This window comes from Ciconia boyciana, chromosome 16 (genome assembly GCF_034638445.1).
Source record: "Ciconia boyciana chromosome 16, ASM3463844v1, whole genome shotgun sequence".
NCBI classification, from domain to species: Eukaryota; Metazoa; Chordata; class Aves; order Ciconiiformes; family Ciconiidae; genus Ciconia; species Ciconia boyciana.
In genome coordinates, this window is record NC_132949.1 from 13715636 (window position 1) to 13738652 (window position 23017).

At 48.8% G+C, this 23017-nt stretch overlaps 1 protein-coding gene across 1 annotated transcript in view; it reads right to left on the minus strand.

The window, feature by feature from the left end:
- The window catches only part of MAP2K4 (mitogen-activated protein kinase kinase 4), a 105551-nt gene extending 89889 nt beyond the window's left edge, over positions 1–15662 (minus strand). Inside the window, exon 1 of the mRNA XM_072881193.1 lies at positions 15376–15662. Within this exon, the coding sequence (XP_072737294.1) occupies positions 15376–15475 (100 nt within the window). The 5' untranslated portion in view covers positions 15476–15662. The remainder of the gene's footprint in view (positions 1–15375) is intronic.
- Between the last annotated feature and the right edge of the window lie 7355 nt (positions 15663–23017).

Genomic DNA, 23017 nt, shown 5'->3' on the forward strand with positions numbered 1-23017 from the left:
CACCTGCAGAGCCGTTAACACAGCTCCACCATCCAACAGACCACCGCTCCGTCTGGGCAGATGCTTTTCTTCCACCTCTTTTCACATTCAGTTGTTGTTGTCTCAGGGATTTACGAGAAAGGCCTTACAAGTCTAACTCCAATCCTGCCACACAGCTCTAGCTTGCAAAAGAGATTTAAAATTCCTGCTTCAAACATGAAGTTTCTTAAAGATTTGTATATCCTGTGCTAATAGAAAATTATTAAAGAATAAATATGTGTTTTCCAACCCTGTCCAAGGGAGCAATTCTGACATGCAGGCTCACTCTGTGCTGTAACACTGGAGCATACGTCCTTCTCAGCTCTTCCAAGACAGAAAAGCATCAGTCTGTGAAAAGCTATAGACAACAAAGGATTTTCTACATACAGTATCTCAGAAGAAATGTGTCTGAACGTGGCCACAAAGTATACTGAGATAAAACCCAAAGACACCAACTGTTTAAAAAACTTTAACGATTATCTCTCTAGAATCGCTGTAACAAATATGCATATTGAGTGTAAACAAAAAAAATCCAAATGCAAATTGAAAGAAATGCAGAGTCACAAGATTTCTACAATTTAGATTTAAAAGAAAAAAAAAAAAGCAGAGACTTGGTTTCTAATAAAGCTCCCACCTTACTGCAGAGGGTACTTTTAACAGTGAGCGATGCACAGCCTAAGCCAAGGACAGAAAACAGTAAGATGAATCCTATAGAGCTTCCCGAATCCCAGAGGACAACATCTCAGACATCTCTGCCTGCTCTCACCTCTCACGAAGAAGCAGGACCACAAGCTCCGGGTTGTGGGACATGCATGCATGCTGCCATGCAGCTCAGCTGCACCGTGGTTCTTAAAACAGGTTTTGAAGTCCAAACAAATACTCTGAATACATCGAGATTTTCAGAGACAGTGAGTGCCATTTTCATCTACTCTTAAGTCTTCTTTCTGACCATCTCCTTACTTTCCTTTTCCATCATGTTATTATAAGCCACTATGCCAGACATGATTCTTTTGGGGATTATACAAGTTTTTTCATTCTTTCAAAGTCCCACAACTAGAGGGAAACAAAGTTTTTCTGCTAAAGAAATAAGCACCATAGAGTCTCTCAACAAAAATTCCCCATGTCCACTGGATTTTGAAAGTCCTTGGAAAAAAGCTCTACCACTGTGCAGAGGGCAGGCAGGTCTTCAGTACGGAAGGAGCCTGGGAGTCTGCCCAGCTAATCCCCACGGTCTCACACTGGGTAACAGAAGACTGTTGCAAAAATATCAGCCAGTAGCCCCAAAACAGATCCAGCTATCTTCTTCCCTTGCCCTCGTCCCCATTAACTCCTTCTCCCTCAGAACTCCCAGAAAAAGGAACTCATGCACCAGTTCTGCATACAAAATCTGATTGTCCCACACAAAAACACCAAAGGGTCCTCCTGGCTCTCGCAAGGTGCCAGAGCACCACAAATAAAAGTTTTCCACCTTCACAGCCATCTGTGCGCAGCCTATGGCCAGAGCCAACGCTGCTCGCTGTCTGCCTTAAGTCCCACCCCAGAGAAAAATCGACCTGCAATACTTTGGTTTAAGATGCCACAATTTCTCCACTATAGCAGGACTCACGGCTTTTTGCTGAGAAGGTGGGAGCTGTGTAATGCCACCTGGGTATCAGCGATGCTACGCTCATCTCTGTTCGTGGCTGATGAAACGCTGCACCAGCACAGCTTGGGTCTGCTTCTGGCGCTGCTGCCCTGGGAGGCAGCCCAGGGGAAAGGGGACACCGGAAGTATCAGACAGGTCCTGCTGCCCACATTTTCTGCCCCATGCAAGGCCATCAGCAAACTCAAGAGACAAAGCCATCCTGGTTTCAGCTGAGAGAGAGTTAATTTTCTTTAGAGTGGCTGGTATGGGGCTATGTTTTGGATTTGTGCTGAAAACAGTGTTGATAATACAGAGATGTTTGAGTTGTTGCTGCACTGGTCAAGGACTTTTCAGCTTCCCACGCTCTGCCAGGTGCACAAGAAGCTGGGAGGGGACACAACCAGGATAGTTGATCCAAACTGACCAAGGGGCTATTCCATACCATACGATGTCATGCTCAGTATATAAAGCTGGGGAAGAAGAAAGGGGGAACATTCGGAGTGATGGCGTTTGTCTTCCCAAGTAGCCTTTATGCATGATGGAGCCCTGCTTTCCTGGAGATGGCTGAACACCTGCCTGCCGATGGGAAGGAGTGAATGAATTCCTTGCTTTGCTTTGCTTGCGTGCGTGGCTTTTGCTTTCCCTATTAAACTGTCTTTATCTCAACCCACGAGTTTTCTCACTTTTGCTCTTCTGATTCTCTCCCCCATCCCACCGGGGGGGGAGTGAGCAAGTGGCTGCGTGGTGCTTAGTTGCTGGCTGGGGTTAAACCACAACAAAAGCGAACTCCAAAGTCACAGCAAATAACTTCCCATCAGTGGGATGAGAGCATCCATTTCCTGGAAAGGGTGGCAGATGCTGGTTCCTTGCCTAGCCCAAGGCACGCCAGGGGAGGAATACCATCACGCCCTGAAACACCTCCAAGAAACAGGCATTACGGAGGGAGTAGCAGCACGCACGTTGAAGATGACAGATCAACAGCTACACAGTTGTCATGAAATCACAGCAGTCTGGCAACTGAAAGAACATCTCCAGCTAATGACTGAAATTGCCTTCTGGAAAGAAGAGTCCCAACCGTTTTTAAAAAGGAGCTTGATATGCTTATGTATGAGGTAGAAAGGGGTAACTACTGGAGACAAAATATTAAACTTGTGGTAGGATTTCTTGGGCATCCAGCTTGCTAGTGTCTTTAAGGGGGGAGTGAAGGGCTTATTGTATTAGCTGGGCTCCAGCTGATCCTGGCAGAGTGAGTGTGAGCATGCGTGCACACGTAGGGGGGAGTGACAGACAATTCTCTCATTGCATTCCCATTCTGTGATTATTTTTATTTTATTTTTAAGGAGACTTCCAAGGGTCTTTGTCTGTCTTTGAGTTCTAACATGGACCAGAGCATATCAAACTCATAGTCGTCTAAAACAACTGCCATACTTGGGACTGAGGGAACTTTTCTTCTAGCATATACCGCTTACCTTGTTCCTCTGAAGCACTGGGCAAAATTACTTCACAGGATCACTTGCAAGCTCTGTTCACAATTACCATCTCTGCAATATCCAAAGTACCGGGAATAGCCTCTTCCTCCAGCACATCACAGTGGCAGCTTATGGACTTTAACTATGAGCAGAAATTTGAAAGAAACTATTGCTGTGAGACTGCTGTGAATGTAGAGAATGCTTTAACCCACGGTGAATGGGGACACTCGGCTTAGTCATCCCATGGACCTCTCTGGACATAACACTGACCGAGCACTCACTTGTTCTCCTGGCACGAGTCAATGAGTCAAGCAGCAGCAGCGCCTGCCAGCTTGGACAAAGACAACCCAATCTTCACCTTCACCAGCTCAGCTGCCATGGAGCAACCAATATTGGTTGCCAAGCCCACATCTCCTGAACGCAATGCCTGAAGGGATAGCAAGATTTTGACCCCAGTATTATTACATCTGCAGTTTGGTGCATTGCTCCACAGTGCGGACAATCAACCAGTTGAAGAATGTCACCACAAAGCGTTCGTTGTGTTTGGTTTGGGTCTCAAAGACTCAGGACACGCCAGCACAGGATTACTCTAAGGAAATGAACGCTGGGCAGTCAGAGCTCTGCTGCCAAAGAAGTCAGAGTATTAATCAGATTTGAGAGGAAAACCCAACACAAACCTTCCCAGAAAGCTCCTATTTACTAAATGGAAATAGCACCATGGACAAGCAGCTCCTGGACTCCATCCCAGGTGCTGTGAGAGCAGCACTGTGCCCTGGCATGAGGCAGGGTGCAGCTCAGACCTTTGGCAGCTCAGCGATGAAGCAGGTTCCCTGCTGCCAGTTCAGTCACGGGCTCCCATTCAAGTCAGTCGTGACTAAGACTCATCTATATTAAAGCAAGTGACCAGCCCCAGAAACATTTCATGTCTTCGCTGAAATAAACTCTGCATTCACACATTCTTCATTTACAGTTTATTTTTGCAGGGCAGGGAAAAAAAAGCAGCTGTACTGACAAATCAGACTTGGAATTTCCAGTTCAAGTCACAGAAGATCCCAAATCATGTCCCTGATGGGGAAACCAGCCGAGCCCTCCCACGCAAGCATACAGACAGACACATGTGGGCCGCAGACACCAGCTCCCACCACTCCTGTCTCAACCTTTGCCACTTCCACGCTTGCTGAGACGATCCTTCTCCCATTTACTCAGCTGTGGTTCTCATCGGCAGGATCAGCAGGGACAAGGCCACGGGAACAGGCCAGAAAGTAAATTCTTGTTCTCAGCCCCGAGGATCTCCAGCACTGATGCACTGTGGCAAAGCTTAACCTGTAGGAAGCGTATTTGGCCATGACTCTGGCATAACCATCTGGGCAGATAAGCTCCAGGATGTTACTCCAACTCTTCTCAAAAATAAATTAATTAATTAGAAACATATTTTAAAATAGATTTTGCATTTCCAGGAGAGCGTTGGCAAGCTTGTTCAAGATATTCAAAATCGTGTGCCCCCAGTGCAGCAAGAACTGCCAAGCTGCTGCCTAAAGCAGCACATCTCCAAACCTTTACATCCAACCCCTTCTTCTTCCAATAGAAGTCCAAACTCACTCACAACTCCTTTGCATAAACTTGCATGCATATACCATACAGTCACACTTTCTAGTTACAACAGTTGGGCTACATCAGATCAGAAAGGAGAGAGCTGACCTCTACTTTTCCCCAAATCATCAAGGAAATCAGCTCTAAAAGCAGACATCCAAACAGCCGAGTTTCCACATGCTGACTGTTCCTGCTACCCCAAGGCAAAAAGCACCTTGAAGAAAGGACAAAACTCCTGTGTCCATCCACAGCTCTGGGCCTCCAGTCTTGACGAGCCCTACAAAGCGGTTCCAATCATCCTGCCCCTTCCTACCCTCTGCCCATCCACGTTTCTGAGCAGGACAGGAGGAAAGAAGAGGACATCAAAGGTAGGGCAAGGTTTCCAGTGTTTTGGCATGAGACCAGGTCCTGAACTGACACCGTTCAAGAGGGGAACTGGTATTTACAGGACAACTCGGACATGGTCCCATCACTCCCCTGAAGGGATTTCCAAATGCAATGCTTTTATTTTAGTCCATAACCCCTCCCAGGTCAAAGCAACACAGCCGTGTGTTTTTAAAGGAAACTGTTTTATCTCTGTCCACAAAGCTCTTCAAAGTACAAACACTTTGCTCTCTGGTCCAAAAGCAAAGCGATGGCTAATTCAGTTCAGAGAACCGCTTCCAGAGAATTAGGTCCAAAGCAAACCATAAAACCCTTTTGGGCCACAGAAAAAAAATAAGCCTAGACAAAAACTGATAAAGGGATGAACTCCCTTTTGGCTCAGGTCTGCCTGCCCCCAACAGCTGTCCTCCTTACGCCACAGGGCATCTCCTGAAGCACCTCAGAAAGATCAGATAAATTATTCAAAACACAGACTAATTCCTGGCGCTTGGACTCTTTGTTCACTCCAGGAACAGTGCGAGCCGTCTGCTTCCTGGAGGGCTCGCTCTGCCTCCCGTAAAGGGCAAACACAAAGGCTTCGATTTGCAGAAGAGGAAATCAATTTAGCAGCTAATAAATACGCAATTTGTGCAATATACATACTCTCTGTCTCCCTTGATGCTCATACAAAAGTTAATGGGCTGTACCCTGCTAAGCACAAAGTTATTGCATGCATTCACGTGAACAGCAGTTTAGCTTGTTTGAGAGCAGAACCAGGAGGGAGACGGGGAGAGGATGCTTGGCAAGACCATGTTGTATTTCCTCACAAACAGCAATAGCAGAGATCCCTCCACGGAGGGCCACAGCCTGAGGAGTCAAGGTCACACATTTTGGAAGATGCTCTGCAGCATCACATGATGGTCCTGACGCAAATCCAGGCCAACGATATCTCACACACCCTGCACAGGGTCTGTGCAGGCGTGGAGCAGGCATCCAATGGGCGGTGCAGAATGCTCCACAAGGACCTTTGCTTACCAATAGTCCGGTCTCCTCAAAAATTCACAGACTCTGCACACAGGAACTTAAATAAACCTATGACATCTGATAATAGTCATGCTTGCACCTTTCCACCTAACCATGGGGAGGCACAAACATGCTGCAGCTGCACGAACTGCAGAACTTATCTTGAAGCAATAGCCACCTAAGTAGACCAAGAAATGCACATTACGGGTATCTTCAAGATCTAAAGCCTCTCCTCAAACAAAAGGAATCCCAGTAAGATTGCAGATGCCCATAAGCGACAGCTTAACCTAACTTAAAATAAAGTGGAGTGAAATGTTTAAAACCAAAGTCAGCAACACAGCCTGTCCAGAACACCATCTCCTGAACACAGATGCTCACCCAGGCCGACATGAAGCTTTGTTGCCATGGCCAAGGCATGCTCAAACACTGAGGCAGAGCAAGGTTTCAATTCTCCCTTCCCCCCTTATTGTCATTTCCAAATGTATTTAGCTGCCAAAGTTTATCAGTCTTCTTTTACATCCTTTAGTTTAAAATTAATCCCTCCTGTCCTCTGGGTGCTCCGAGCTTACCATATTAAACCACATGAATTAGTTCAAGTCTGCCCCACTGCATATCTCCCTGCGGTCTATCCTTTCCTTCAACTTCAAGAAACGTCTCAGAAAAAAGACCAATCCAGTCAGGCACAGCTACTAAGAGGTAAAAACACTGGGATTAAAGGCAGACAGGAAGCTAATTAGCTCCAATATGGTACTCTTTTAACTCATAAGTTATTGTACACCAGAGCACTGATTTCTTACACTTGTGACTTGCCAGCACAATGCAACTGTGGAAATTTGCTTGATCCCTGACAAGCAGAAACACAAACACACACACACACAAAGAAAAAAAAAAAAAAACCAAACAAACAGAAAACTAGCAGCCAGATGAACTAATCGAGCCCACCACCCATGCCAATGATGCACCCAAGAAAGACAGCGGCTGGGGAGGCCACACGAATTATTTTGGCAGCAGGGCAGCCTGGCAGCAGAGAGGTTCCTCAGTGAGTCACAAGCATCAGGCTGTCCCACGGACACACACCTCTGCCCTGCCAGCAACGCGAGCTATGAGGGCTGTCTGGCCTTAGACGCTGTCAGCACCCAACTTGAGATTGCGAGAGGACCTGCTTCCAGATGCGAGCAACTGACTTAGGCTTAGATTAGTTTAGAGGGCACAGAATTTAGGATGAACATACGCCCAGTGTGCCATACAGGCACTGTTTGACAAGTGACAGAGCCAAGCCACCATGCTCTCCGCCTGCCTCTGGGAAGGTGGGCTTCCTCCCTCCTACCACCCCCAGCAGCATCATCCTACCCCTCAGCGGCACCGCAGCTCGGGGAGCTCTGCTCCCTCAGAGGGGAAGGCTAGCTCCTGAGCTGGGACCGGTCACAGGGCAAGGGCACCAAGATGACCTCGATAAGGGAGATGCCTACAGGGCAGGCTGTATATGTTGAAGGTATATCCATATCAGCACTTGCAGTCAACACAAAACTCGTAACACAGGAATACCCCTTTCAAGAGGCTGCCACATGTCGTGCCACCTGCAGTGGCAGTTTTCCAAGCATCTTACATACAGTTTATACAAGTCCACCTAGCAAACCTCAGCAAGAGATTCATAACAGAGATAACTCGTCCAACAACTCAGTAACGGTATAAGGAGGTGGGGCGGGGATACAAAACAGGGTGCAGAGTCACAACAAAAATTACTTTGTCTTGTTCAGACAACCAGAAGAACCCTGAGTAAAAACCAAAGAGGGCTTCAAGGCTGCACAAATCCTTCCTGCAACCTCGTCCCAGAGGAACGAGATGAAACACACCCTCCTTGCAATTTCATGCTTTATGGACAATGACTTAACCCCTAGGCACCTTCAGAATAACTTAGAGCACTTTCTTTCTCATTGATTTTGATAATTAAATATTTTTGTATTTTAACAGTCACCCTAAACATGTAAGTCAGTTGCCTACTGAGAGGGGTGAGCCTCATGGCTTTTGTTTCAGGTACCCTCCAAAAAGAAGTGCCATCATCACCAAAGAGTGGCATGTGTATATGGAAGGATAACTAACACATATTAGTTATTCCACTGTCAAAGCCTAGCAGAGACAGAGTATTCAAGTTATCTACGAGCTGAACTGAAGAAACACAGGTGAAGTGTCTCTCACTAGGGACTTACCATGCGTTAACTACAGCACATTAATTAATCCAGCTATAGCAACGCACCTTTTTAAAAGGAAGAAATTTTTCAGTGTTCAACAGGCATTGCACTATCCTTTACCCACTGCTCACACATTTCTTCTGCAATCAAACAAGCCTGCAACATAAAAAGAAATCTGAAGGTCTAGAAGACAAACAAAAGCCCTTCGCAGGGAATGCCAGCACCCAAGTAACATGGTGCAGGATTCACATTACTGAAGACATTGGCCAAGTGAGCAGCACAGTGACTGCGGAGGGAGATTGCTGGAGGAGGGCTCCTCCACCAGCAGCCAATAACCAGAAACCAACCAAACTGATATATAAAAAAAAAAAACAGCTTAAAAATGCAATAACTACTGGACCAATTGACTTAAAGACACAGATTCTCCTGAACTGGTGTCTTTACAGGGAATGGGTTTCTCGTTGTAGAAGAGATGTTAGAGCCCAACCATAAATGACCAGGATCAGCACAGGAATTCCCAAAAGGTTTGTTCATCCCTCCAAAGCAGGAGGCCAGACTGTACAATAATAATAATCCACCCTGACCTGTTTTCCATGGAAGAGTCCATGCACCAATGTGACAACCCTTGAACCACGATGAAAAGGTTCAACTGCCAAAATCAGCCAGGTTTTCTTCACCCTGCTGCTGCAGCACAGCAATTCCCACCCCCCGGAGAGGGATGCTGTTGTCTCAGCACATAGCAGAAGGGCAACAAAAACATACACGTCTAAGGAGGCATTTATATCTTTGGTGAATACAATGCAGTCCATTTTAAATAAGGTACATGAGATCTGGGAACATAACCAGCACCTTTTGAAAGCTGGTCCAGATCAGTGCACTCCAGCCTTTGAGAGGATGCCAGAAGCATCACATCCATTCAGAGATTTTTGTACCTTCTTTATAAACATCACTTCAGTGAAACTTGGATGGACATCTGCTGCCGGTTCCTGCCCTGCAGGGCAGAGGCACTACACAAACACCCCGTGCTGCTTCTTTCTCTCATGCAGTTTTTCTTTCCAGCCTCCACAGGTTACAGCAGCTATTCCTCCCATTGGGAAGCAGACCTCCATTTTTCTTTCAACTCACATAAAATCTTATCAAACCTAAATCTAACAGAAGACATCTGACTTCAAAGGCAGCAATCACGTCCCAGCTGTACAATGCTAACAAGGTGTTTATGTTTGTTTGATACACGCAGAGCTTGATGTGGTTACACAAGACTCCTGTAAGTAATGCTTCACTGCATACACACTGGGACTATGAATAAATTTAATTTGGGGGACTCCTCAACAAAATCAAGTTTGGAAAGTACACTTTTTTTTTTTTTTGCTTCCTCACAAAACTCATCTTTCTCTCGCTGGATGGCCCTCATTTTGACAGGCAACAGTGTGATTTCCACTCCTGTCGGCTCCATCAAATTAGCCCAAAATAACTGAAAAAGCCTCCCAGCATCTGATGAGACTAACTAGTATTTTAGGGCTGCCCCTTTAGCAGGAACACAGACATATTAATAATGTTAGTTGATTACAAGTAAACCAAAATGGAAAGCTGAAATGGAAAAACATATGCTTACATATAAAAACAGTCCTACACGCGCAGGTGTACACTAAGATTCAAACACAAAGCAGATATGGTCAGCCATATCGTGGCAGAGATACCGTACAGGAATAAACTGGTAGGCACAAACAAACTGAAATACATTGGTTTGCTCACTGCACAACTATCTTTACTTTCCATAATAAATGCAAGCGTGTCCAAGTAGACATACACTCATCAATCTGACAAATCTGCCAGTGTCAGCTTGCACCAGCGGCATACGTTAACACACACCGGTTTTATAATTCCACTGTGGGCAAGAGTAAGTGCAGTCACCTTCTGATTTTATTTAATCAGTTCCCACTTGCTAAAGATACAACTCACTTTGCCTACATAAGAATAAGAACAGGTAATTAATACACAGTGACAGATAACACTTATTTTACTACCTACTGAGGACAAGGATTAATTCTCCCCTCCAGTCCCCTCTCTTTTCTTTTCTTGTTCTTTTCTATCTTCCATGTTTTGTTGTCTACATCATACGTTTCATTTTAGCTGGCCATTCATACACTGCTTCATACCTAATCTGCTGCTCGCTTGCTGCTCCCTTTGCTTCACAACCCCTCCACCTCTCCACTATCTTCTCATTCCCCAAATTCGCCTCTTTGAGGTCCCCTAAGCAAATTGCCATGTTTATTGGGGCTTCTCTTACTTTCTCCATCCATTATGCCCTTCTGCTTAGAGAGGTAAGTCCACCCTCCAGTCTTTTGACAGTGCCCGCATTGTGCCCCAGCAGATCCAACATCTCAACATCGAGGCATCAACATCTTGTTCCTCTTCTCCTGCCAGGCCTGGGTCCAGGAGAACCTTCAGCAGTGGGGAGAAGAGCTGTTCCGGTCACTCCTTGCACTCAGACAGACAGCAACACAAAGAGGAGGAGGATACAGGAGTCATGGCATCTCTTACCCAATTCCCATACCGAGGATTGTATAGGTCACAGTGATGTCCACAAATGGTTTCAAGTAATATTCTGCTTTTGACAGCACTGTCTGAAGTAACTATGACTACCCCAAAGACATAGCGTAGATTACACGCTGACACCAAATTCATCTGACCACAGTGACTGACAAAGTCCATCGCAGTGCTCACCAATTCTGTCATCTGCCAAACATGAACGATTCTTGACCTCTCAAAAAGTCTCCCAGAACCTCTTTTCTGCCAGGCAGAGAAAGGTACAGGGCAGAGCTTCCTCATATGTAGGCAGAAACCCATCTCCCAACTCCAATACATCACTGATGTCCTGAATGGCATCCAAGGGCAAGAGCGGGACTCTAGTTAGTCTCTTGATGCACTCAGGCAGATACCCCTTGGCAACCTCCCTGCCCAGGTCGCTTACCTCAAATCCACAGAGGAGACTCTAACCAGATATGGACCTTCTCTGATTTTTGCTAAAAACAGAAAGGTTATGGCTGGAGTGGGGTAGAGAGGGCAAAGGCCTCAATAGGGGAGCAGACAGGATCACACATGTGAAAGGAACCAAGAATCCCAAATTCCAGCTGAATGGGTTGGGAATTCCCACCCGATGTATCTGAACCATCATGTACACTCTGAAAAGACATATACAGTATGTATGCTTTGCTTTTGAAAGACACCAGAGCATACCAAGCAGCAAATACTTCGAGAAGTCCCAGTTGCCTCCAGTCTTCCTGAACACAGAAGCTGAATCCGTAACAGCCAGTTGTAAGTGGTTCCAGCTCCTGCTTGGCACTGGAGGTAGGACAAGTGACCCCACAGGTTGCAATAAGAATCAAAATTCTTCCTATGCCTTGGAATTAATTACATTTCTAGATTTCACACCACCATTCTTCAAATGATAATTTTCTACATAATGTCAGCAGTAAAGACTATTACTAATTTTGGTAATGAGATAAAGGCAAAATTGCTCCAATTACAGTTTGGGTGTTATTTTTCCTTAAATCGCTGTCAACGTAGAATATCCTTCTTCCCAGATAATCTGTTTTCTCCACAAAACATCCAGGACACTAAATATGCGGGACAGCTCCTGGACTTTTAACATTACATATAACTAAGATGGACAACAATTCTTCACACCAGCAGTCACCAGCATCCAGACAGGCTTCAGTTTGCACACAACAAACAAAAATTACCATTTCAAAAATTATGAAATAGGATCTCCTTTGTCTCTGAGCTGTCAACCACGCCTTGAACATGGCACCATCAATCGCACTGACCAAGGGGACCCTTTGGGAAGAAATGAAGTTCGCAGGTTCATGGGCATGAACAGCTGATGCAATTATCCAGGAGAAGACATGAGCATGAAGCTGTGACATGCAAAACACTAGCGGTGAGAAGACCTGAAGCAATCCCTTGCTTGATCGCAAGGCTTTGAGGGCCATGGCTGCGCAGTAAGCCCAGCGTGAGCACAGCTAGGTGTCCCTTTGTCTCAGTGTTGTCACCTGGAAGGGCTTTAGCCTGTGCATATTGCAAACACTGTAGGATATCAAATTAAAAACAAAACAGGGTGGCCTGTAGAGACCTTCTGGATCTGCTGCCCCAGCTCCAGACATCAACATGATAGGCCTCAATTTCCTTGAAGACTTCTCCCCTGCACCACAGCCCCCTGCCTTCCTCCTACCCCCAGCCCCTGCCAAACTCCCCAACAGCAGATACCCCTTACAAAACCACAAGCCCTTGTACCAAAACAGAAACCCCCTGTGAGAGGCTCTCACCTCAGGCCAGCTTGCCCAAGCACGTGTCCTCTGGGCACAGTCTCCAAAAGCGATGAATCGCTGTCCAGAGGAACACTGCCACAGGCCCCGGCCCGCTGCTCTCACCACCTCCCTCGCACCAGCAGTTGCACAAACCGGGTCAGAGAGTGTTTCTGGCTGAAAATTAACTGAGCAAAACTTTTTTTTCTCTTTTAACTATAATTACTTGTTTCCAGCTTAATGACTTTCCTGCTCCACCTCGTCATACCATTTAAGCCAATTAAATCATCACTGATGCAGTCCTGCCTACTTTTCTCCCCACCCAGCAACGCATTCCCGCACCAGTGCTCGCCTGACCCCACCACAAGCAAACACTGGGCATCCAAACTGCGGAAAACTCGCCACTTTTGGGTGGGTTTGCTTTGCGACAGCTCAGCTTTCATTGGGGTCAGCAGGGAGCCAGCACCAGTTGGGACACGTGCCTGGGGCAAGGCCATGGTGCACCTCCGAGAGCAGCCAGACCTGCGCCAGCAGACTGCAGACCACCTGCAGACACACCCAGCCCCTTCCCATCCCACCCACAGACCCCCTCGGCTTTGCACAGGTGGTCATGCGGCAGCAGAGAGTTGTCCTCTGTCCTCCTGTGATGGAGTTTCTTGCTGGCTCCAGGAACCTGCCTTCACCTCCACTGCCACTGCTCCTCCAGAGCCCACCCAGGATCCTACACTCAGCTCCTCCCACGGCACCTAAACACTCATCTGCTACCTTAAAAAGAAGAAAAAAAAACCTAACACCAGCTTTCACCACAAGCACTTCAAGCACTTGCATATCGTCAAACTGGCCCTGCTGTCCTGAATTCATATTTAAATAGCCACTTTAAACCAACTACTAAAGAAACAACTGCCCTTCTTCCACCTGGAGAAAGGATGCAGATGCTACATCATCACAAACTCACAGGGTATCACAGGGTCTCGAGTGAGGGTGCAAAAACAACTCTCAGCCCTGAAAACGCACGGGATTCAGGGGAATGATTCATAAATATGAAAAACAGGGGTCAGGTGGAAATACAAGGGGCAACACGGAGAGTTGTAACTGCACTGCAACGAGGCTATTTCTTGTTTTATCACAACCGCTTTGGCATATCGCAGTCAAGTTTTTAATCCATGCACTTAATTTACAAGGTTTGAGATTCTGGTTTCTGAAAGGTGTTGTAAACATGGATAATACCACCTTCCCAGGGCCCAACAGGTGCCCACTCCTTCATCTAGCAGGCACGAGAGCTTCACACAGCAGATGCTGCAAACAGCAAAAATTCACCTTTTTATTCCAAGTATACCAAACTCTTTAGTTTATAGCATCAGCTCTCTGCCCAAAGAGGTCCCCATCAGTCTCAGTGCAGTCTGTCCTAGCAGGACAGAACACAGACTATAGCAAACAACTGTGACAAACATTATTTGCTGAGAGCGCCTGCACCTCTCTCGCAGAAAGAGCGACCTTTCCTTTTTCTATTAAAAAATAAAGAAAGAATTCCCAAAACAGGGCAAACAGCTTCTTTAGTATTACCTTTCCTGTAAAAAACAACACTGCATCACCTCAGCCTAAAATGTTGTTCAAGCAGAGAGTATTTTTCAGTGGTCTAACTTTAAAGGAAAAACTCAAAAGGTGTTTGCTGTGGCTTTTCTGAAAAATAAATATCCACCGTTTTTGCAAGAGTGCTCAACCATCAACAAGTGCAGGCAGGAACCTTGGCAACATGACCCTACTATAACACTGTAAATTTCCATCAGAATAAAACAAAAGTGAACCAGAAGTTCACCGTTGAACTGTTTTTACTTAAACATCTGCCTTGAGAAGAATACATCAACAGGCACAGAGGGACAAGGAACACCGCACACCGAGACTGGCCGGCGAGCAGTGCCCGGGGTGCACCAGGTCAGTGCAGAGCCGTCCCACCGCAGGCCGAGGCGTTCAGAAGCACCGGCCCGGCCGCCTGCCTGCTCCCCCCGCCCGGGGCCGCGTCCCGGGCAGCACAGCGGGGCTCCCGGCTTCACTCCGGCTGGGCCCCCCAAGGAGCCGCCGCCGGGATGCTGCTGCCCGCGGCCTGCGCGGGTCACCCCGGAGAGGCCGCAAAACCGTCCCCGGCTGGAAGAAGCCGTAGCCGCGTCCAGCCGGCCTTTGTCCCGCCCCGCGGCTCCCTCCTGCCGCCCGGGGCAGCGCAGACCCCGCCGAGGGCAGGGCTCCGGGGCAGACTCCGCGCCCCTCGGCAGCCCCGGGCGCGGCGCCGCGGCGGCGGGCAGGGCCGCCCTTCCTCCCGGGGAGCCCGCCGGGCGCGGCTGGGCCGCCGAGCGGGGCCGGGCGCGGCGGGAGGCGGCAGCCGCACGGAGCGGCGGGGCAGGCCCGGAGCGGGGCCTGCCGGGGCCGGGCTGAACCCCCCACGCTGGCACCCCAGCGACCCGGGCCCGCGGCGCGGGTTTCCCGCGGGCAGCGCCGCTTCGGACGGCGGGCACGGCCGCGCCCCGGCCCCGGCGGGGTCCCGAGAGCCGCGGCCCGCCCGGGCGGGGGCCCAGCGCGGGGGGCACGGGTCGGCCGGCGCCGCCAGCCACCCCCCGCTCGGGGGCTCGCCCTCGGGAGCGGCCGCCCGGCGGCGCCGCGCTCGGCCCGGGCAGGGCGAGACCCGCGGCGGGCACCGCGCTCCCGGGGCCCGGCCCGGCCCGCCGAGGCCTAGAGCGGGGCGCGCCGCCCGGCCCGGAAGCGGCGGCGGCGGCCGGGCCGCGGCCTAGCGCGGGGCTGCTTACCCTGCATGCTGCTGGCGGCGGCGTGCGCCTGCGGGCCGCCCGGGCCCGGCCCGCTCCCGCCGCCGGCGCCGGAGCCGCTGCTGGGGCTGGGAGTCGCCATTGTGTGCGCGGAGAGGGAGCAGCGCGGCGGCTGCAATGCAGCAGGGACCCTCCCAGGCAGGACACCTAGAGCCCCGCCGCCGTATAGCAGCCGCCGCCGCCGCAGCCGCCCCGTCCGCCCCCGGGCTGGGGCCGCCGCTTAACCCCTCCCAGGCGGGGCGCCCGCAGCCCCGGCGCCCTGCGGCAGCCGCTGCGGCGGGGCGGGAGCGGGCGCTGCCTCCCGCGGAGAGGGGGGGAGCCCCCGCCGCCCCCCGGCCTCTCCGCCGGACCCCTGCCCGCGCCGCTGCGCTCCCTTCCCCGGCAGCCCCGTGTCCCCGGTGTCTCCGGCCCCAGCCTGGTGCCAGCAGCCCCGCTCCACTCCTGCTTCCTCAGGCAGGAGGGGCATCGCCCTTTCCCTTCGCCCTCAGCCCCTCTGGGCCACGGCTTCCCCCCAGCAGCCCTCCGCCGTGCTGGGGCCCCACCGCGATGGTGTGCCCCGCACGTTTGGCCCCGGCAGCCCCCTTCACCGGGGGTGCCCCACAGTCTGCTGTCCTCTCTCCCATCTTCGTGCTCGGGGAGGCCCCTTGAGGGCTGGCGCTTGGTCCAGGCACTTTTACGGGATTTCTCATCTTCGCCCATGACTTTTCCTCCCACGCAAGCAGCTACTTGCAAACTTCTCATGTCTTCCCCGAGACCTCTTCCCTGGCCACCACAGGGCATAACTTCCTCCTGTGTTTTCCATGATACCCAGGGCATCGTCCCCTTTCTGCCACCATCAGTCTCCTCCACATTTTCTTTCCTCCCTTAATCACTGCTGTTCATTCCAGCGCATTGTTTCTGATCCTACCTCTAACTCCAGCGAACTTACAGCCTTAGTTGTAGGGACAGCACATGCCAGGAATTGGAGCAGTGAAATGGGTCCCCCAGAGATGTGGGCTCTCTCTCCAGCTAGGTGCATGACTTGGGCAAGTCCCTTCACCTACAAGAGTCCTTGTTTCCTCATCTGTGTAACAGAAATAATACTGACCTCCTTTATGAATTGAGATTAGCTGACAAAAGAGCTGGACACCCAAGTGCTAGACAGCAGCATGCAGACGTTTTTCCTGCTCCTCTATTGCCCAGGCTTCTCCATGCTTCTCATGAAGATGGTGATAGAGCAAACACCTCAAGTCCTGAACATGAACTGGATGTGTCTCCAGAAGCTGCCAACCATTATTCTTTGTGCAAGTACAAATGCAATGGGGGAAAGAGGTTGGGGCAGGAGCTGCCTCTCCTTCTGGCCTTCATTTTTTCTGCTCCCCCAGCTCAGCTCATATTTATTTATCTCATCTTGTGTTAAGGCCAAGATTTTTCTTTCCTCTTGTGCTTTGAGCTCGGGAAAGCATCTTCTCCCATCCTAGAGTCTTCTGTTTTCCCTGCTCAGCTGCATGTGGGGTCAGGGAGATGGGCTGAGACCCAGGTAGTCCCTGGGGCACAGAAGGAGTCCAGCCTTCTGCCCAAACCCTGCTCTCCAGTGACTATCTCATGCCCTGCAAAGCTCACCTTTGTCAGGCAGTGGGAGAAGGAAGCAGAGCTGGTCCTGACCATCTCCCTCTTTCTGCTCTATCCTCCCAACTCCTCCTAGTCCAGCAAAGTCACCTTCCTCCCTGTCAGGGATGCAGCTTTCCTTTGCCTTGGGGAACACCATCACCTCCTCACACACTCAGGCCAAAATCCCAGTAACCTATTTGCTGGTTTTGAACTTAGGCTGCTATCCTACGCTGTCCCACCCTGGCCTCTGCTCTCTCTGGGGACATTGCTGACTCTTTCAAAGCTACATACAGTTTGTCCCCTCTGCCGCTTTGGTTAGAGAGGAGCGGGAAGCACTTGCACCTAGAACTTCCCACAAGAACAGCCCTTCCTGAATGTAGTTTGTGTGGGCACCATGGGTGGTAACCATCAGTGCCAACACCTGGCAGAGCCTGTAACAAAGACCACAGACCCCATGGCATGCAGCAGCACAAGCACACGTGTCCAGGTGAAGGTGTGCTCTTATCCTCTCCTCCCATACTCCCATATAGGACACCTCACCACCTAGCACAAAGTGGGATCCCAATCCTGTATCTTCACCTACCTAATGCCAGGGAGCACCAAGGATGGCTGCTCTGCAAGACAGGAGTCACAGGAGTGGAGCATAACACAGTGGCCAGGCAGTGGCCTCAGCAGCAAGAGCCTAGACCTGAGCAAGGTGAGCAGGGCAGGTCCCATGGCAGTAACCGGGTTCAGCCTGGACTCCAGACAAGTCTACTGCAATGAGTCAGGTCTGAGGTTAAGTCAAGTCCCCAGGTCAGGGTCTGGCTCATGGCCCAGCACAGCAGTAACACAGCTGTAACATAGCTTAGGTAGGAACCAAAGTAAAAGCTTTGGCTAAAAACAGCTCCCAAGGGAAAGAGTGGAGAGTGGTTTCTCCACCATCCCCCCCACCCTGGCTTCTTCCAGCTTTTTTTCAAAGTGCTCCAAAGCCACCTGATGCTTATTAAACCACTTGCTCTTACCAGCAAACTGGCCTTAAATGCTGAGAGCTAAATTCCTGGGGGGGAGGGTGCACTCCAGGTCCTGACACAAAAGACATTCCCCTGCTAGTTCCACAACTTTCCTTTCTCTTCCTTCCCTTGCTTAAGCCTTCTCTTCTGCCTTAACCAAGAGTGCAGGTCAAAAGTTGGCATCTTGCAGGCTGTGATACAGAAACCCAGTGCCTGCTGGCAAACACTGGCAGAAGCTGACACCTGGCTTCCTTTGTAGCACCTGCATGTGGTTTGCTTACAATTATATAAAATCATATTGTTTTGGAGGATCAACAATACCTGTCCTGACAGATGTTTGTGAAACCTGTTCTTAAAAACCTCCAGTGATGGAGATTGTGCCATCCCCCAGCAATCTGTTCTGGCACTCTTCTATCCTGACATTATCTGAAAGCCTAACTTAAGCTTTTTTGTCTGAGCTGAAATCCTTTATATCCTGTCCTGTTTGCTATGGCCGTGGCCTTCTTTGAAATGACCTCTTAGGCACTTGATGACTATAATGTTTCTCTTCCCCTCCTCGCTCCAGCTTTCTCTTCTGCAGACTGCATCAACTTGATTCTTTCAGCCTCTGTTCATGCTTTCTGTGCCTCCCAGCATCCTCACTGACCTCCTTTGACTTTTTTTCTGTTGATCTGCATTTTTTGAAGTATAGTGTCCCTATACTTCAATAATAGGCATATTACTCCAGCTTGTCTTGGAGGCTACACTCCTGGCTCATATGCTCCAGGGTGGTGTTTGCCTTTTCCGTTGCTGGTGTTCAGTTTGCTCTCCATTATACCTTGGACTCTTTTTTGAAAAACTGCATCCATGCAGTTGTTCCCTCACTTGTATTTGTGTTGCTTACTGTTCATAACGGTAATGCTCAAAGTTGTACCTGTTGAATTTTGCCCTATAGGTTTCAGCCCATTTCTCTCATTTGTCAGTCTAGTGCTGAATTCTGTTGTCTTTGCTGTCCTTCACAGCCTGCAGTAATTTGCAGGTTTAATAAGGCACTCATGGGTGTTAATCATCCCGGCTGTTAATTGAAGTAATTAAAAAGATCTGGCATCAGAATGGACCCCTGCAACAATCCCTTCAATATGTCCTTCCATTTTGACAACTACTGATAATTAGCACTTAAGGTACAATTATCTCACCAGTTTTGCACTCACCATGTGGTCATATGTTCTTAAGAGAGGGTCAGGACAGCCAGTGTTAAAAACCTTCCTAAAGTCAACATATATGACATCTGCTACTTTTCACTTTATGCCTAAAAAATTGTACCATATTGTACCAGGACATCAGACTGGTTTGTCAGCATTTGTTCCGGATGAGTTCACGGTGGCTGTTGTCCATCCCCTTGTTGTACTTTAGGTGCATACAAGTGCCTTGTTTAGTGAGTTGTTCCAGAACTTTTCTGAGAATTGAGAAGGACTTTAAATTAGGATTAAAAAAAGCAGCTGACAAAGCATAAACAAGATCAATTTGGGTGAGCTCTATAAAACTAATGAGGTAGGAAGAGGGTTGTTAATATAGGATGATAATAAGGGTAAGAAGGAGGGCAATCTATTGAACGCTTTAGACATGTATCCCCTGAAGTTAGTAAATCAATGAACATGGGGCTCCTCCCCTTGTCAGTAAGGTGGGCTCCATCCTTCCCTGCTCATGGCACCTGACCCACCAGTTAAGGCAACTAAAACTAAAGCCCTTTTGGCAATATAAACTGTGTAACCATGCATTTATCTCCAGATGTCCCTATTTGAATTGCAGTCAGGGGCCTGGGACCAGGAACACACCAAAGCCCCTGAGCCCTTCACCTATCTACCCAGAGCCTCTAAACCAGTTTTGATCCAATCAAAACCAATCCATGGTCATTCATGGCAGCATCACTGGTGTCCACAAGGATGAGCACTCTTATGGAGTGGGTCACTGGGATGGGTGACTATGGCAATGTTTCAGTAACATCTCTGGTACAGGCTCTTGGGAAACAGCCTGGCTCTCCCGGTATCACAGCTTGGCTGCGGGGTCCATCCCTGCAGCACTCTCATTTGAAAGCCTCTGTCCTTTACAGCTGGAGTTGCCAAACTGAAGACAAACTTGGGCTTCTATGGGCTAAGTAGCAGACTCCAGAGAGGCATAAGGAGGGAAAATGTTTTATCTAATATTGAGGAACTAATTTTCAAGTAGCTCAAATTATACTCAAGGGTACTAAATGTTCTTGGCCTCCCTCTTATGGGAGAAAGCAGTATTGCTGGAGACTCTGTCCACGGAGGGAGGGAAGTGCCCGTGATAGTTGCTAAAGCTTTAAAGTGAACAGCCTCGACCTTTTCTTTGCAGCAAGCACTACAGCCCGATTGCTTTTGAATTAGAGCAGCAAAGAACGAGACAGATTCAGATGCCACGGTTGGTGAAACAATCCCTTCCTTCCCACCCTATCCTCACATGAGACAGACAGAACTTCTGCCCTCTCTTGCTCTTGTGTCACTGAACTTTGCTCGCTTACAGGGTTGCCAAACCCTCCACGCTGTCCCTCCCAAGTGCCCAGGAGGAGCTGCTTTCTGCCAGCCCAGCAGCCCCTTCCCCTCGGCAGAAGTCCTGTCCCACCCCACGCAGGGCCCTGGGTGTGCCTGTCCGGCTGTTTCTTTGCCTCTCTCCCAGTCTCCACCAGTTTCTCCCAGAAGCCACAGTCTCCCCTCCGGACCTGCAGCCCAGCGCCTGTGATGTGGCAAACAGCAGCCCAGCTGCCACACAGAAACCAGGTGGGCTGTGTAGGTTTGCGCAATAGCTTGTGACCAGACAAGTGAAAGAGTCATAGAGTTCATCACAGCTGAATTTTATTTTTGCAAGATCAGCTAATATGGCTGGAAAAAAAGGACAGTAATTCGTAATTTTGTTTCCCACACAAAGAAGAGCTGGTGTGCCTGAAAAGCTTCTCTGCTTTTATTTTCCTATCGTATAAATTACTCTAATGAAAGACACACTGTCTCTTACATTCTTCTCTCTTATTAACACTACTGTTACTTTTTAATCCTTGACATTTCCATTTCCTAGCCCAAGATACCTCCCCTCCCTTAGAAAATACATTCAAAAGCCTATCCTGGACCTGGAAACAAGCATGAAAGTGATTCATTACTAGAGCACATTACTAGGTTCATTACTAGAGCACTGCTCCGTTCAAGGTGAGGGGAAGGGACTGAAGATCTGGGGACAGAGGTTACACCACAAAGACAAATATCGCTGAGTGCTCTCCAGTGAGGTCCTGCCTCCCTAAAGAACCCAAACCAGGAGTATGGTGTAGTTCATGGTGCACTCCTCAGCGAGGGAGTGCAGCTCCATGGGACCTACTGAGAAACTGCAGGGACGTTTGGACTGTTGCTCTTGCTAATCCATGCATCAAGCTGGGTTTGGTAAGAGGAGAACAAAAAGTGGAGTGAGGTACCCCAGCTTTCCTTTAAGCATTTGTAGTCCCTTCCTGGAGTGCTTGTGAATAGGAAAGTCGTACTCTTAAGGATGCCTGTAGAGAATGGTTTAATTTTCCTGGGCTTTGGGGCGGGAATGTGAATCAATTTAAATGTCGGGAGGGATTTAGTTATAGTGAACATGGCCTGCTATTCTGCCTGCAACTGCCAGCAGTTGTTTAATGTACAGAATAACACAATTATTTTGAACCATAAAGCCTACTCAGTGGAGCTGTAACAATGGCAGCCATTTACAAAGGCAGCTCTTTACTTCTCTGTGACTTTCTCTGCAGTAATTTAATCTCTTATAACCTGTTCAAGGAAAGACTCAGTTAAAAATAACAGGAGAAGATGGTCATTAATCCTCTCCACAAATGTGGACATATTGACATGTCCTCTGCATAACGGTTCAGCAAAACCTAATTATTTTGGGGGCTGAGAGGTCTGTATTATGCTGTTACTGAAATCAGTGGGAGAAATGATCTGACAGAAACTCAGGTTTGGTAGATGGATATAGTAGACATAACATTTCTAAAGGGCCCACTTTCACTTCATCACTAATTATCACTTTTGGTCATAAATGATCAGCGAGTGATGAGGCAGTACTATTCTTCTGAGCAACATCCTTTTTCTTCTCCAGACAACACAAAAAGACTGAATCTCTTCTTAAATACAAAACTAATTCTAGACCATTGAGTCATTACAAAAATTTCCATTTAAATCCCAATTTCTTGGCAAGGAAAAGAAAAGTGTCCTCTTATCCCTGACTCACTATTCCTCCCCTACACCCATGGTTCTTCAACATCACCAAATTTCCAAGCCCTGGCATAGCTGTGACACCCAGTGCCACATCTGTTCATGGGCCCTGGGAGACAGAAGACACTTGTGACAAGTTCACTGGGGATCCTTGGAGTTGGTGCTCACTCTTGCTGTGTAATAGAAGGCCTTTCTGGAGACGGTGCCTTCTCTTCTGCCATGCCAGCTCTCAGTCAGCTTAGTTATTTCTACGGTAGAGAAAAAAACTCTTTCAGATATCTACTGCCAAAGTTAACTATAACAAACACGAATCTCACATGTAGGTTGGATGTAGAGGTGGGCTCACAATGTGCTTTGCAATTAAACAGGATGGTTCTTGATTATGAGGACAGACTGGATAGAAACTCAGTGGAAACCTCACTGTTCATAGTTAGTTCTGACACAGACTGCAGGATTTGCAGTAGTTCCTTATTTTGCCTTGCCTATGCTAAAAAATGAATATCTAGTCTTGCATAGTCCTGCCTGACCTCGGAGGTATCCCTCAAACAGCAGTAATAGTTGGTCCCTGCCCAGCAGTGTCACCACTAGCAGTTTGATCTGCAGCTGTACTGCTAGCCACGGCTATTCCCAACCCCTCCCCAGGAACTCTCCGAGCTCAGTAATGCCCCAGCACCCGTCAGCCCACTGTGGTAACTGACGGTGGAGCTCCACAGCCCTCTCAACCTCAACCAGTCTGCGCCAGGGCTCTGCACTCCAGCCCCTCCCCTGCTACCTTGACATCACCTTCCTGCCCTCCCCAGCCACAGGCAC